General features: G+C 41.6%; 1 protein-coding gene across 1 annotated transcript in view; it reads left to right on the forward strand.

The window, feature by feature from the left end:
* Positions 1–14111, forward strand: part of LOC121879928 — a 35343-nt gene extending 21232 nt beyond the window's left edge. The window contains exons 7-10 of the mRNA XM_042386745.1: positions 8309–8632; positions 9753–10135; positions 11547–11794; positions 13525–14111. Coding sequence (XP_042242679.1) covers positions 8309–8632; positions 9753–10135; positions 11547–11794; positions 13525–13794 — 1225 coding nt within the window. The 3' untranslated portion in view covers positions 13795–14111. The remainder of the gene's footprint in view (positions 1–8308; positions 8633–9752; positions 10136–11546; positions 11795–13524) is intronic.
* Positions 14112–17611: the final 3500 nt, after the last annotated feature.

Here is a 17611-nt window from a genome sequence, read left to right on the forward strand (position 1 = left end):
CGAAACAACCTTGTAAAAGATTGCCAACACGGTTTTATGCCGGGGCGCTCTTGCTTGACACAATTGCTCAAGGTATTGGATATTTGGACCCATATTCTAGAACGGGGTGGTAATATCGACAATATTTACCTAGATTTTGCCAAGGCTTTCGACAGTGTACCCCACGAAAGGCTGAAAATCAAACTGGAAGGGTACGGAATTCGGGGAAATGTCCTAGCGTGGATAGAAGACTTTCTACATGACCGCAAGCAATGTGTGGTGATTAATGGCACGAAATCGTCATCTGTACCTGTAACAAGTGGGGTACCGCAGGGTAGTGTATTGGGCCCGCTGTTGTTTGTTTGTTTCATAAATGATATGCCTGACGTTGTACACTCCTCCATACAAATGTTTGCCGATGATGGCAAGTTATTTCGGGAAATTAAGAACCAAGCGGACTGTGAAGAGCTGCAGAAGGACCTCTGTGGGCTCCAGAAATGGTCGAAGGAATGGCTGCTGAGATTCAATGTCACGAAGTGTAAGAGGATGCACCTGGGGCGTACCAACGGTAAGGAGGCGTACCATATGTCCCAACGGGATGAAGAAAATGTACTAGTTGAGACTGTGTGTGAGAAGGACCTAGGTGTGTATGTTGACAATGAGCTGAAGTTCTCGGGCCATTGTGAGAAGAAGGTAAATCAGGCAAATAAATTATTGGGTCTTATAAGAAGGTCGTTCAGATATCTAGACGGTCCGTCCCTCGTGACGATCTTCAGGAGTGAAGTGCTTCCCCATCTGGAGTACTGTCACCCCATCTGGTCCCCGAGATATGCTAGGGACTGTCAGTTGGTTGAAAATGTTCAAAGGAGGGCCACCAAACTGGTGCCTGCACTTCGGCACCTCAGCTACCCTGAGAGATTGGAGCGCCTGAACTTGCCTAGCTTATACTACAGACGGGCAAGGGGGGACCTAGTTGAGGTTTATAAGCATCTCAGGGGGCACTACTCAGTTGAGTGTCCTTACTTGGAGCTGGCGGACGCTCGCCCCACAAGGGGTCACAGCTCAAGATTGAAGAAGCCGCAAGTCCAGAAAACCGTGAGGGCAAACTTTTTCGGAGTGAGGGTTGTAAACTCTTGGAACAATCTACCAGAGAGTGTTGTGACGGCACCGAGTGTGAGCTCTTTCAAGAGAAGACTTGACCAACACTGGAGCGGGTTCAGGTACATTCAGGAGCCGGTGCATGCCCAGTATTTGCCAACAGTGCGTGACAGAGACGTGACCGATCGCCCGGGCGGCTAGCGAGCCGACCTATTGGTGAAGAATATAAAGGAAAAGAGACGTGACCGATCGCCCAAGCGGCTAACAAGCCGATCAGTGGCGAAGAGGATAAAAGTAAAAGTAAAAAGGAAATTTAACACAATAATATATTTTTTTTTGTAAAATAAAAGAAAACTGGTAACATATCTTACATTTGAGTGCATAAATCCAAACGTAATAATGAAATTTAACATAAATGCTCTTATACGATTACAGTGTTTCAAAAATTAATAACTTAACTTCTTCAAGTCAACAGAATAATATTCTCATTTTGTAAAAAAATAATACTGGTAACAAGTTTATTTTCTTACATTTGTAGGATTATAGTGTATTAAGAATTACCGGTAATAACTTCAAGTCAACACAATATTCTCATTCTGTAAACAACAAAAATATTTCAAAACATTTAAATTAGCTTAGTTGAACATTGAAATGCTTATGTACTGTGACAAGCTTAGATGCCTTTTCCTGTCCTAGGCGATTTCTTACCTTTGAGTGTACAAATCCATATGTGGAAAAAATTCTCTCAACCCCTGCTGATGATGCAACAGCTGTAAATAATTGCCTAGGAACATCCATTACATTTTCTGTCATATCATTGGCAAAATACTGCCACCAAGCAAGGGGTGAGAGAGATTTTACAACATCTTTACCAAAATAGACCTCTTTAAATGGTGCACTTCTTCCATGGAAGGACATTAATGTTGAAAGGAAATGTGGAAGAGACTCGCACACATACTGTTCTGCAATGTCTCGCTGCTCAGGAGTCAGTTGTCTGCCCTGATACCTTGGATCTATCACATTAGCTAAAAAATGGGCAGGTGTCAATGCTACTTTGATTCTTTTTCAAAATTATCCATAGTTTTCTTATCTGTAAAATACTCCTTAATATCAGTTTTCAGTTTTACCCACATTTCTACAGCATCACTTAATAGGGTATGTTCTCTCTGGACACAGTCCAATGCCACAGCAATAGGCTTAAGTCTCTCTAAATAGTCTTGTGCAGTTCTTTTTAATGCCTTATCATTAACTTTCCTTTCAATTTTCTTATCAATGTCTTCACTATTTTCTTTGCACACTTTGACAAGGGTCTCCCAGTTCTTTAAATAAGATTCAATAGAATCTGTCACTGTGTTCCATCGTGTGTCTGATGGCATTACTAGCATTGTTACTCCTGCTCTTCTTTACAGTAATGTGTTCCTTAATGTTCTTGATTTGCAGGTCTTGTGAAGGCAAATTTAACAGGTGTGCAGAGCAACCATATGTTATAATGGATTTATCTTGTCCGAATTCACTTCTCATTTTTGCCATATTAACAGCATTATCTGTTTCACAACTTCTTGCTGTGCATCCAAATTTGTCTTCACACTTTTTTGTAGCACATTCAGCTAATTTCAACAGATATTCAGCTGTGTGTCTTTATTCTGTGTCTATAGAGTCAACAAGATAAATACGGTTGTCTGCTGTTAAAGTTATACATACTATAGGCTCATTATGGACATTACTCCATCCATCCATGGCCATGCAAACTGTTTTCCCACTAAGTTCTTCTGAATAATTCTTAATCACTGAATCGTAGGCTTGATCCAAGAGACCCTCCAATTTGATGTCTATTAGGTGGAACATATCCTGGTCTTAGCATTTTAATCATCTTGATAAACTCTTCGTGTTCCACTGTTCGGAAGGGTGAATTTGTTGCATATATATAATTAGCAACTTGCTGATCCAAAGTGACTTTTTCAGACTGAGTAGTTTTTATCACAAAAGCAATTATGCTTCTTTAATCAGAAATAATACTTATGTTGTTTAAAAAGAACATACTAAGTGATAAAAATAGAATATCTGCATATGTATAGCCTAGTGCCTACAGCCTGTTCACTCTAGCTTTGCAAAAATTTACAGCCCCTTGCTCCTTATTGGCTGATATATAAGGCCGGGAGAAGAGAATACTACAGTTCTTCTGAATTTCAATAGTATTTATTATCTTAGTTAACAATATATTTCATGTAAATATATACATTAATAATGAGACCTTATGATATGATCAAAGTTTCGCAAAACTGGAGAGAACAGACTATAGTACAGTACATAATTATGTAAATCCAAATAATGTTATTAGCCTGCTGCATTGCATATACGTTTCAATCATGTGGAATAAAAAGAGAAAACAGTTATTAGTAAAAACATTTATTTTGATTTGAATCATGATTTTTTTACTCTGATTTAAATCGATTTAAATCACGTGATTTAAATCATTTGATTTAAATCATAGCAACCCTGAGATTAATACAGACTTTCTCTTCTGTTTCTAATTTACATTTACAAAAGAAAATCGCCCCCCCCCCCCCGACCCGAATGTGGGTCGATGACCTGTATCAGGGTGGGCTATACCCCGTAAAAAAAAACACTCCACAATAACATACTTCACCCTCCATCCACAACAACATACTCCACCAGCTCTCCACAACAACATACTCCACCCTACTTCCACAACAACATACTCCACCAGCCCTCCACAATAACATACTTCACCCTCCTTCCACAACAACATACTCCACCAGCCCTCCACAATAACATACTCCACCCTCCTTCACAACAACATACTCCACCATCACTCCACAACAACATACTCCGCCCTCCCTCCACAACAACATACTCCACCCTCCACACATACTCCACCACCCCTCCATGACAACATACTCCACCTCCACAACAACATACTCCGCCCTCCCTCCACAACAACATACTCCACCCTCCCTCCACGACAACATACTCCACCAGCCCTCCATGACAACATACTCCACCATCACTCCACAACAACATACTCCGCCCTCCCTCCACAACAACATACTCCACCCTCCCTCCACAACAACACCCCCTCCACAACAACATACCCACCTCCCTCCACAACAACATCTCCACCCTCCTTCCACAACAACATACTCCACCAGCCCTCCACGACAACATACTCCACCCTCCTTCCACAACAACATACTCCACCCTCCCTCCACGACAACATACTCCACCAGCCCTCCACGACAACATAATCCACCCTCCCTCCACAACAACATACTCCACCCTCCCTCCACAACAACATACTCCACCCTCCTTCCACAACAACATACTCCACCCTCCCTCCCCAACATACTCCACCAGCCCTCCACAACACCATACTCCACCAGCCCTCCACGACAACATACTCCACCCTCCATCCACAAACAACCTACTCCACCCTCCCTCCACAACAACATACTCCACCAGCCCTCCAACAACATACTCCATCACCTTTACATAACCCACAATCAACTCCAATCCCAAGAAGGGTTGGAAGGGCAGCCATCAGGGGCTTCCACACAAACTAGGAAAAGAATCGTAATATCCGTGTTTACTGACGTCACGTTGTTACTCAAGAGCCTACTGGCATGTTCATCAGAACTGGTTTGTGACGATGTAAGTAACTGGGCCGGAGGTGGGAGAATATAAGACCCAAGTTCAGGTGTGTGCTGGTCACAACTCACCTGGTTGACGCTACGACAACAAGGCACCTTCAGTCTTACCTGTGTACTGTAGGTCAACACTAAACAGTAGGGAGGTAATGCTGCTGTTGTTTTACTCCATAATCACTACTAATAGCGCCTGATATTGTTAACAGTGTTACCATACTGCAACACAAGACGATTACATACGCCTGGAGCAGCACACTCAAAACGCCTCATCAGTTACGTACAGTAGCAGAGATACGATACTGTAACTTACAGACTGCTGACAGTCCCGTATTTATCTCATACACAAAATTTAATTTTGAGTCCGTATGCAGTCTGTAACTCTCGTGTTTACACTGTAAATTCAGTTCTCTCGTACGAAGGTATATGGCACCGTATGAGTAAGTTGGCCAATCGTGGCTCAGTTAACAAAATCATCAACCAATCACAAGAGAAGGAGAAATTAGCTGAGATCGACGCGCCTAACAGTTGCTAGATATAATTCAAGCGTCATTAGTGAAGATATATATATATATATATATATATATATATATATATATATATATATATATATATATATATATATATATACAGAGAGAGAGAGAGGTGGTAAAACTGCATAACAGTGGCATCACATTTTCTTATTCTAAAACCTATTTTTTCATAGTTTTTTTTGTTTAATGCAATCAGTAGTCATGCTCTGTTTTTTTTCAGCAAAATTAGTGAAATGTATCTTACCCTAGCCTAACCATAGCTAACCTAACCTAACTTTACCTAATATAACTTTTGCCTCACCTAATCTTTACCTAACCTAACCTTTACCTGATATTTACCTAACCTAACCTTACCTAACTTAAATAAGCCTTAGCTAAACTAACCTAAATTTACCGAACCTAACCTAACCTAACCTTTCCTTTTTATCATCCATTTGCAGAGATAATCAAAGGTTATAATACATAATAGTGGCTTCCTAAGTTACGCTTATATATCAACAGATTTATAGAAATGTTGGAGAAATTATTATAAAAAGTTTATCATCTGTGCAAATGTATTTTTTTTTAAGAAATTTTAATTTTTCTAAAGAACTTAATTTTTACCCCTTCTTTATTAGGATAGATGAACTTAGATTGGGTTAGGTATTATTTAACTCTGAGTCATGGGTATTTCTTGGATACTTGGCAGAATAGCTTGTTATAACCTGGTCCTAGCCATACCAAACAGGCGGAGTCAAGGCACAAATCTTCACTTGACCTCGTACTTGGTTTTCATTACTGACGGACAGGTACGACTATACCACATTAATAAGGTCTATCTGCAAGTTTACTCAGTCATAAAATATATTTGTACCATAAATGTGGACAATACAAATCTTCTCTTTCCTGTACAAATTACTTGAAAAGTTGTAAGACGACAAAAGATGCGTCTCTTCCATTCCAAGACAAATATAAACACACTCCAGCCTCTTCTTCTCGTAAAAAAAAGTATAAACTAAAAAGACAAACTGTAATATCGTATTTTAGTATGTTGATATACAAAACAGTTTCTTCATTATAATCGGGAAATAGCGACTTCCTATATCAGGGTTGAGTGTGTTACAGAGGCTAAGGAGGTCCTGTAAGATACGGCCGCGAATACAGACTCGTTTACGGAGTCCACTGACAAATATTTATTTTGAGTATACAGATCGGAGACTGTAAATTAGTTTCGGGGTAAACAAGGAGTATGTGGCACTTGGTATTACCATGTGTTGTGTTATACTGTAATGCAAAACCACACGACTATACCTGTTGCATTTTTGTTAACTACATAATCCTCACATATAAACGGAAGTTTGGCTAGTGACGTCACCATGTTTACAACACCATATTGTGGGTCAATTCGACCTGACCAACAGCTGTTTCATTCACAGTCATTCAACCGAAGCTGCCATCAATAATTTCCACCAAGAAAAGTAAGACCGATTATTTAACAATTAACAGACGACAGATTACTTAATAACGATGAATTACCGAGCAAAACAATCTGAGATTAAGAACAAAATAGTACAAATAACAACATCATATAATTATACACGCCATAATTTTCAGGTATGTACTTCTGGAAAAACTCTGTGATTTATTATATACTGTAATATTCCGGAGCAGTGAGCGTAGAAGGGGGGACATAAGAGATACTGTGGAGTAGATGTCAGACAGCAGGACGTTGTTCATTTAAGTGTGTTGTGCAGAATATACTGTACCTCATTATGTAGAGGTAGGAGGAGATAGTCCCGTCATGTAAAGAGATTGGTAGAAACAAACTGTAACAAGAGAGTCATGAGTAGGCCAAGAACGTCAAGGGGTGAAAACATGAGAAATAACTTGACATGCAAAAACTTTTTATATTTGCCGTGGACAGTAGCTAGTTCATTGCCCCCTTCCTGTGAACGGTAGAGCAAAAAGGATTACAGAATGGACCACAAAGGGCATTTATCAGACCCCAGTGGTCCAGATATTATGGCATTGAGAGTTACAGAGTATTACCAGTACATTGTTTAACTCGGTACATAGAATTTTGATGAGGTACTAGATGGGAGGTGTGGATACAGCTTTAGTGTGTCAGCCATCTTCTCATCAGAGATAAAGTGTTGTGCCACTGCTTACATAATGTGCTTGAATCTGTCCCTATAAGCTTCAATAATTTTTTTTTTGTCTGAGACGTAGTATTCAAGTGTGTGGTCAAATGTCTGTCCACACTCTTTACATTTAGTAATGTTCAAATCTGTGCGAGAGGCTGCAAGAGACCGTGCAGCTTGGAGAACTACCATCAGGTAATCACGGCTAATCCATGAACTTGTGAAAATAACCGTAAAAAATAACAATGACGATGTGTTACGTACCATATCTAATATCAGCAAAACACTTGCGTTATAATGTATATGAAGATATAAACCAGACCGTCTTGTTTTCCATCTTAGATCTTCGTTTCTCTGTTATCATTATCATGCGATGAGTTCTTAAATTACTTTAAATATTGTGATACAAATATTAATGGGAACAGGTTTTTGACGGAGCATTCACATGGCAAGAAAATTATCGCAGGTTAGATTCCATACACGAGTGGAAAACTGAGATCCTTCTGTGTACACTTGGAGTTACACTCTGCACTAAAGTGAGTGCACACTACTAGGTACACCAGCTGATGGTAAAACAACCAATCCGTGGATTAGCGGCTCAATAGCCGCTGAATGGTGATCAAACAACACTCGGTGGATTAGTATTCTGTTAAGAGTGAGGATAACCCACTAACTGTTGAATGGTAACAATTAAAATATCTGCTCCGATTCATCCATCCGATATCATAAGCCATGTAATGACTTGCAAGAATGAAAAGTTTCTTACATATATCATTATTAGCAGTAGTCAAATTGGTTGTAGTAATGGTTATATTAACAGTAGAAGTAGTCGTAGTCGTAGCATTACACTTTTTTTATAAACAATACATAATGAGTGTTCAGATAATAACAGCTTCACTCTTCTTCTCGTCCACAGAATGTTAAACTTTGTGTCGGCAGTGTTGTTATTGACGCTAGTGGGTGTGGTCAGCCCTCAGTGTATCACCACCAACGATACTCAGTCCCCACCACTCCACCCTGACCTGGGCCACATCCTCCCCTTCAGCTTGGGTTTGTTCAAGGAGCTCTACGTCCCCGGCAGCGCCACGGGCAACTTCTTCTTCTCCCCCTTCAGCATCTGGAACGCCCTCGTCTTGGCCTACTTCGGGTCGGCTGGCAGAACCCGGGAGCAACTGCAACGGGTTCTCAACCTTAAGAACCCAGCTGATACCCTGGCCACTTACAAGGCCGTGGACCGTCTGTGAGTACACACCTGTCTTACTGACACACACCTGTACCTTACTGACCCACACCTCTACCTAAATGACCCTCACCTGTATCTTAATGACCCACACCTGTGCCTTAGTGATCCACACCTGTACCTTAATGACCAACACCTGTACCTTAGTGACCAACAGCTGTACCATAATGACTAACACCTGTACCTTAATGACCAACACCTGTACATTAATGACCAACACCTGTACATTAATGACCAACACCTGTACCTTAGTGATCCACACCTGTACCTTAATGACCAACACCTGTACCTTAGTGACCCCACACCTGTACCTTAATGACCCACACCTGTAACATAATGACTAACACCTGTACCTTAATGACCAAAACTTTTACCTTAATGACCAAAACCTGTACCTTAATGACCAACACCTGTACATTAATGACCAACACCTGTACCTTAGTGATCCACACCTGTACCTTAGTGACCCACACCTGTACCTTAATGACCAACACCTGTACCTTAGTGACCCACACCTGTACCTTAATGACCCACACCTGTACCTTAGTGACCCACACCTGTACCTTAATGACCCACACCTGTACCTTAGTGACCCACACCTGTACCTTAATGACCCACACCTGTACCTTAGTGACCCACACCTGTACCTTAATGACCCACACCTGTACCTTAGTGACCCACACCTGTACCTTAATGACCAACACCTGTACCTTAGTGATTCACACCTGTACCTTAATGACCAACACCTGTACCTTAGTGACCCACACCTGTACCTTAATGACCCACACCTGTACCTTAGTGACCCATACTTAAACCGCAATAAACCACAGCTATTTGTCTTTATGCATAGTCACGTAAGTACTTGTTTATCGAAAGGTGTGAACAGTGAGCGAATGAAGCATCTTCCCGGGAACTTGACGAATATTACATCACAGAACAGTTGAGCCATTCGACACATGTGTGGAGCCCATAAACAGTTGGCAAGCCTGTGGAACCTTAGAAGGGGTCGCCAATGACACCATTCACTGTGTTCATCATACTTCCGCTAAGTTTGGAAGATAGTTCATTCTCTCACTTTACAACTGCATTTTATATATAGTATGTTCGGCAACTCACACAGGTACGCAGAGCGACAGGCCAACAGCAGCGACTATGTGATCGATTTGGCCAACCGAATCTACGTGGACGTAAATTTACCCCTCCGTGACTGTGTGAACCACGTCCTTTCTGAGGAGGTCCAGCTGCTCAACTTCTCCCAGGTAAACGAGGCAGCCAACAAGATTAACCAATTCGTGTCGGAGACAACACGGAGCAAAATCACGCAGGTGGTCACCCCCCTGGACCTTGAGAACGCCGTCATGGCGGTGGTTAACGCGGCCTACTTCAAGGGCCTCTGGCTCACACCCTTCAAGACTTCCCTCACCTCCAAGGATAAGTTCTTCACATCCCCAAACCAACACACACTAGTCGACATGATGAATCTAAACGATTACTTTAAAGTAGGTATGTTTGTCTAGACTCAAGATAAAGCTTGTCCACCATTGTTTCCTTCCTCGCCATAGTTGAGGCGATCACCTGCCCAAATAATAGTTCAGTACATGGTTAAAAATCATGTGCAATAATAAGTTAGTTCCAACAGTGAAGCATCACATAAGTGTTGAAACTTTATTCTAAAAAAAGATAAATGTAAATTCATCTTGGCGTTGCTACGCCTTGACCACGACAACACGCCTCTTCTGAGCTGGGGTACACACGTTTGTTAAGACTCTAATTTGCATACTTTCCATTCACTACACATGGCGATTGATGCAAGTACTGGACAACTCTAGTGTAAATTGCGTAGGTACCAGAAAATTCCAGTTTTCAGTAATTTGTGGTAAAATTATCAAACCAATTTCAATTTCTCAAGACGACCTTCACATGATCACAAGACCATATGTATTCAGTCTTGACAGTCAATAATTCACTCAGTATGGGTAACGTTCAGGAATTCCAACAGATAAACCTGAACCCCGAATTTTTTTATTTAACTTTTTACATTGCTTTAATTTTACATCTAAAACACCATTCATGGAATAAGAAAACGCCTCTACCTATCTGTGCAGGGACCTATCTAGACCGCGTCCCTATGGTAACCTTATTATTATTGTTCGTGACGTCACACGTAAAATCGATATTTGTTAACGTGGGAGACATCTTTCATTTAACAAGAAATTAATAATCATAATTTTATATAATTTAAGCCAGTGGTATCGGGCTAAAGTCCTTACACATATGATAAACGCTCCACCATTTGAATAAACTGGTTTTATCATGACTAAGTATAACATATGAATAAGACGTGAATTATGGCTGTCTCATTGTTGATGCATGTTGTCTAAGACTATTCAGTTTTTTAAGATTTTATCAATATAACAACTTGCATATAACATAAGGAGCAGTAAGTGTATTGTGTTGGGTATTTGGGGGTAACTGGGAATTGGCTGCTCTTGGGAGACGCTTAGATTATTTATTATAAATTAAGTGAACTAGGATTCATTTATTACTGTACAATGAAAGAGACAAGGGCTTCATGTTACAAATTAGAGAAACATGGCGAGTGTTTAAGCCGCAGGCAACTGTGATTCTAATTCGTATTAAACGTACAGGTAATGAACGGTACTGAAGCAGGGCAGGAAAATAAACATTACATGTTGCTGCTGTAAGGCACGTCGGGGTGAGTTAACTGACATCACCGTTTTAAATTTCAAGTGGATAAAAGTAATGAGTGTAACACAGTAAATGATACTAAAATTACTCATTCCTGTTGTCCTGAAAGACGGGACAAGTACAATAACATCATAACTATGTATAGGAAGACGTGTATTTATTGCTGTAGTGAAGCAAATAACAATTACGTTATCTGGTGCTGCAGGAATATCAAGTGAGCTGGGTGCTACAGTGCTTGAGCTGCCGTACAAGGGAGAGGCCGCGTCCATGTTTGTGCTGCTGCCTGACTCTGCGGCGACCGACGACAACACCACAACACCCCTGGACTCCATGCTGACCCGCCTCACCCCATACACTCTCAGAGCTGCCCTCGCCACCCTGACAAATCAAGAAGTCGTCATCAAGATCCCCAAGTTCGAGATGGAAAAGAGAATCAAAAAAGAACTTAAAGGGGTGAGTTGCTTATATGTTTAAGATAAATATAATTGGAACAATATGGTTTATATGATCACGGTATGAATCTTCAAGTAGTAAGCAATTTTAACAATTACTGTCCATAGCTTTCCGGCCACAGGCACATATTTTCAAATACACACGCAACATCTATGGCATTTGCGTTTATTATCTTGCTGAAACGTTTTGATATGTTGCTTTCAAAGTGTATCCACATTTCACTGATAACCCGGCTCTGGGCATATTCCCAACCAAGGAATAAGATTGCAGCTCTTTGCTGTTTCAAGTGATGGATGGTAATGTTTTAACTAATAGTGAAGACAATTCTCAGTTTAAGGATAAATAATGTGCCATCTTGTACCATGTGAACCGTTTATGGAGGATAATATAATGTACTAGCATACTAATATCCCCAAGACAATGTTTTTTTTTTTAATTTCTTTCTTAAATACAATACCCAGGAGTTTGGTAATACCTCACACAATGACTTAGACGGTAATTTTTACGAGTTGTTAGGTCATAAATGTATAAGGGAGTAACTTGAACCCACCTAATACCATTTCCCTTGAAAGTCACGACCTACCAGTTGACATAACATAACACACCTGGTATGACCTTCAGTATATTTCAAGAGACTGACTGGAGTTATTTCAACGTAATAAAAAATTTGACCAAAAAACTCGAAGGAAACATTCTGTGACCAGTGTTCATTTTCGCAAGCCAACATACTTCCGGTATCATTTTACTTTCGGACATAGCGCCCCCTAAAGATATAAACTCCTGAAACATTTAGATCTCGCTATTCTGAGCATTTTGAACCTCATATATACATGGCGGAAATGGATAATACTTTTCAGTCTTCGTCTGTGAGATGTTATCTGCGCATCACGCATGCGCAATATTGACTGACGTCATCCAGTCATGACCAATGAGTTATCGATATCATCACGCGATTTTTTTGGACCAATCACATTTCATTTTTTTCAAAGGCAGCAGCCTGGGTAATTTCATTGACCCGTCTCCCAATGGCCGGGGTGGAGGTTGGTTGTCAGTTGTGCTCCTACGATTATTTTAAGTTTATTGCCAATTTTTACAAGAAAGACGATCAGTCTATCCAATTCTTACGTATCCCTGGTCCTTCCACTTCAAACCAAGGTATTGTACATTCGAACATGGCACGCCCCAAAGTTTTTAACTACTGAAACATTAAGGTTAGTTTAAATTAGGCCTACCGGGAGTCCGGGGTGGAGCCCCAGGCTAGGGATCAGGTTAGGCCTACTAGGGGTCAGGGGGCGGAGACCCCGGCTAGAACTTAGGTTAGGTTTTGTTAGGTCAGGTGACTCGTTTTCGTTTTCTCCCCCACCCAAAAAAACCGATTTCTCAGGCTCTCCCCTATTATTGTTGGGGGGAGAGGGCAAAAACTAGCAATTTCAGCCAAAAATTAAAGTCAGATTCGTTTAAAACACACCATAATACACTGGAAAAACATATTGGTCAAGCCCTAGGGACTCATGTCCGAAAGTAAAAATTCACCCTGTTTTTTATCGAGATGCCTCAACTATTAATGCAATTCATTATATTTCATGAATAAAGTTTCAACAACAAGAAACACATAAAATATAAACAAAACTTTACGTACAACGAGTCGGCGAAGTTCACTTTTCTAGTTACATAACTTATGAAACACTACTTCTTTATGCTTTGTTAAAATATTCCAATCTTCCCGACAGGCTCTCCAGCGTCTAGGGATCCGAGACATCTTCAGTAACTCTGCTGACATGTCCATCTTTGATCCTTCACGTCAAATTATATTGGAAGAGACCATCCATAAGGCCGTAATAGAAGTAAACGAGGAGGGTTCAGAGGCTGCGGCTGCAACAGTGGGATTCTTCATTAAAATACTTCCTTTCCGAATTATATGTAACCGCCCCTTTCTATTCTTCATCCACGATAACCATACCCATAATATTCTCTTTATGGGCGTCTACAGGCAGCCATGAACCCACACCAAACCATAATGTACACCCTTATAGAACACCAATATAACTTAGGCACCTACAAAGAGACCTCCGTAATATCTTGACTATCACTGCCCACTATTATGTTTACGTGACCATAATAATGTAAAATATATCCCCTATAATGTGGTCGTGATGTGATCAACTGTGTATGTGAGTTACAAGTGTTCCCCAAGTACTGACTGACAGTGAAGGCTGCCTCAGTAACATTCTAACCCTAATGTTTCGAAATTATGAAATATATAAACAAACTGTAAAATAATATTCACTTTCGTTTCTTAATATAATATACATTATTCCCCTGTATTTCAGTACTTCCTTCCAGTTGTCTTAACAATATTAACTTTTTGTTATTGTAATTCTTCCTGCATAACACACATGACATGATTATAATCTTGCTAATTATATATTATTTTGGGTCTAATAAGTTGCGTCAGCAACAGATCAATACACTGTTGAAGCATTACACATGAACGTTCTCCTCCCTTTAATATTTAATTTTCCACTCCTTGCAACGGTGGTACCTTCCCATTATTTCTCAATCACACTTCCAAAACGATACTACCACCCCTCCAAGACGATATTACCACCCCTCCAAGACAATACTACCACCCCTCCAAGACGATACTACCACCCTTCCCAGACGATACTACCACCCTTCCCAGACGATACTACCACCCTTCCCAGACGATACTACCACCCCTCCAAAATGAAACCAGCACCCCTCCAAGACGATACTACCACCCCTCCAAGACAATAGTACCACCCCTCCCAGACGATACTACCACCCTTCCCAGACGATACTACCACCCCTCCAAGACGATACTACCACACCTCCCAGACGATACTACCACCCCTCCCAGACGATACTACCACCCCTCCAAGACGATACAATCCACCCTCCCAGACGATACTACCACCCCTCCAAGACGATACTACCACCCCTCCCAGACGATACTACCACCCCCAGACGATACTACCACCCCTCCAAGACGATACTACCACCCCTCCAAGACAATACTCCCACCCCTCCAAGACAATACTACCACCCCACCAGAGATACTACCACCTCCAAGACGATACTACCACCCTCCAAGACAATACTACCACCCCACCAAGACGATACTACCACCCCTCCAAGACGATACTACCACCCCTCCAAGACAATACTACCACCCCACCAAGACGATACTACCACCCCTCCAAGACGATACAACCACCCTCCCAGACGATACTACCACCCCTCCCAGACGATACTACCACGTCCAAGACGATACTACCACCCTCGAAGACAATACTACCACCCTCCAAGACGATACTACCACTCCTCCAAGACGATACTACCACCCTCCAAGACGACATAACCACGACTCCAAGACAATACGACCACCCATCCAAGACAATACGACCACCCATCCAAGACAATACGACCACCCCTCCAAGAACGATACGACCACCCCTCCATGACGATACGACCATCCCTCCAAGACAGCACTACCACCACTGCAAGACGACACTGCCACGCCTCCAAGACAATACGACCACCCATCCAAGACAATACGACCACCCCTCCAAGACAAAAATACTACCCCTCCAAGACAATAGTACTACCCCTCCAAGACAATACTACCAACCCTCCAAGACGATACTACCACCCCTCCAAGACGATACTACCAACCCTCCAAGACGATACTACCACCCCTCCAAAACAATACTACCACCACCCCAAGACGATACTACCACCCCTCCAAGACGATACTACCACCCCTCCAAAACAATACTACCACCCCTCCAAGACGATACTACCACCCCTCCAAAACAATACTACCACCCCTCCAAGACGATACTACCACCCCTCCAAAACAATACTACCACCCCTCCACGCCAACATTACCTGCCTACCCGTCAATAATTATCCAACCCTCACCGTCATCAGAACACTACTGTACATGAGTGACCGTCAGGTTTTACAATGCTGAGCTAAAACATTACTAGAAGGGACAACACATAGTTATATATTTGGGAATAAATTTCAGTTAATTTCACTAATGCTACGATTAAATACTTCGGAGTGTCAGTTCAAGGTTTAATCTCTCAAAATTACACATTTTGGCAAAAGTGAGCATCTTCGAACTGTATTAAGCGGAACCAACCAACTTCCTCTTCCGTCTTGTGAGGAAGATGATTAACTGGTTTCATCACTGGGATCTCAAGTCAAAGATGGAATCCATACAAAAGAATCATCTAAAGCCTTACAGAAGTCAACCTTCTGCAGACAAGATCTTGGTCTCTATTCTCTACAATGCCAGAGGGATTCTGTTGATTGACCACCTTGCACATAAAACAATGATCACTAGTGCAGCCCTAATGCGATAACTGAACAACATTATCCATCTGGGAGAAACAAGGAAGACCAAAGTGTGGTCCTGCTTCACGACAAGGTGCCGGTCCACAAATCAACATAATCCATCACCCTCCACAATATAATCCTCCATCCATCTACAACTTACTCCAAAATCCCTTCATAGCTTACTCCACAGTCCTTCCACAAAAACATATTTCACCATCCCTCCATAAAAAACATACTCCACCATTCATCCACAACAATAACCATCCACTAACATACTTCACCATCCATCCACAACAATATACTCAACCATCCCTCCTCATCATACACCACTATCCCTCCACAACATACTCCACCATCCTTCCATAATATCATATCCCACCTTCGACATTTCCAAAGCATTTGTTAGGGCCTAGCACAAGTCTTTGCTTTCTAAACTTCCCTCTTATGGTTTCTCTCCCCCGCTTAGTTCTCTAATTTCTAGCTTCCTTGAGAACCTAACCATGGCAGTTGTTGTTGAGGGATTGATCTCTCGCTCTTTCTCTACCAATCACATTTCAGGACGCAATCACTCTGCCAAATTCTAAAAGATATGCTAGGCCTTACCATTTACTCTAATATGTCATGGGTCACACGTCCTCAACATTGCTAAAGCTGCCTCCCGAAAGCTGGGAATGCTGTACAGATGCCGCACATACTTTACTCTTGAGCAGTTGCTTCAAGTTTATTAGGGATTCATTCGTCCTAACTTAGAGTACTGCTCTCATATTTGGGGAGGGCTCTTCTTTTCATTAACTGTTAGATAAAGTGAAATCAAAGGCATTTCGTCTTATTAACTCTCCTCCTTTAGTCGATAATCTTTCTTCACTTTTTCTTCGACGCAATGATACCTCTCTCTCTCTCTCTCTCTCTCTCTCTCTCTCTCTCTCTCTCTCTCTCTCTCTCTCTCTTACAGGTACTTTAGCCGGCACTGTTCGGTGGATTTGACATCCTGCGTACCGCTGGCAAGGCCGTGGACTCGTAACCCTCATCTTACCCGCGGTGCCCACCGTTTCTGTGTAGGTGTCGGTCACACTAGAATAACATACAGCCAAACTGTGGAATGCTCTGCCTTCTTCTGTGTTTCCATGCTCATACAATGTCTCGCTTCAAAAGCTGGTTTTCCGGCATCTTCGTGGTGTAGATTAATACAGACTTTCTCTTCTATTTTTAATTTATTTTTACTCATATCCCCTCCCACCACCCTCCATGCCCGATTGTAGGTCGATGACCTGTGCCAGAGTGGGCTATTCCAGGTAAAAAAAAAACACTTTCCACAACAACATACTCCACCAGCCCTCCACAACAACATACTCCACCAGCCCTCCACTACAACATACTCCACCACCTTTACATAACCCACAATCAACTCCAATCCTAAGAAGGGTGGGAAGGGCAGCCATCAGGGGCTTC

Source organism: Homarus americanus, unplaced genomic scaffold (assembly GCF_018991925.1).
Source record: "Homarus americanus isolate GMGI-L3 unplaced genomic scaffold, GMGI_Hamer_2.0 scaffold29478, whole genome shotgun sequence".
Taxonomy (NCBI): domain Eukaryota; kingdom Metazoa; phylum Arthropoda; class Malacostraca; order Decapoda; family Nephropidae; genus Homarus; species Homarus americanus.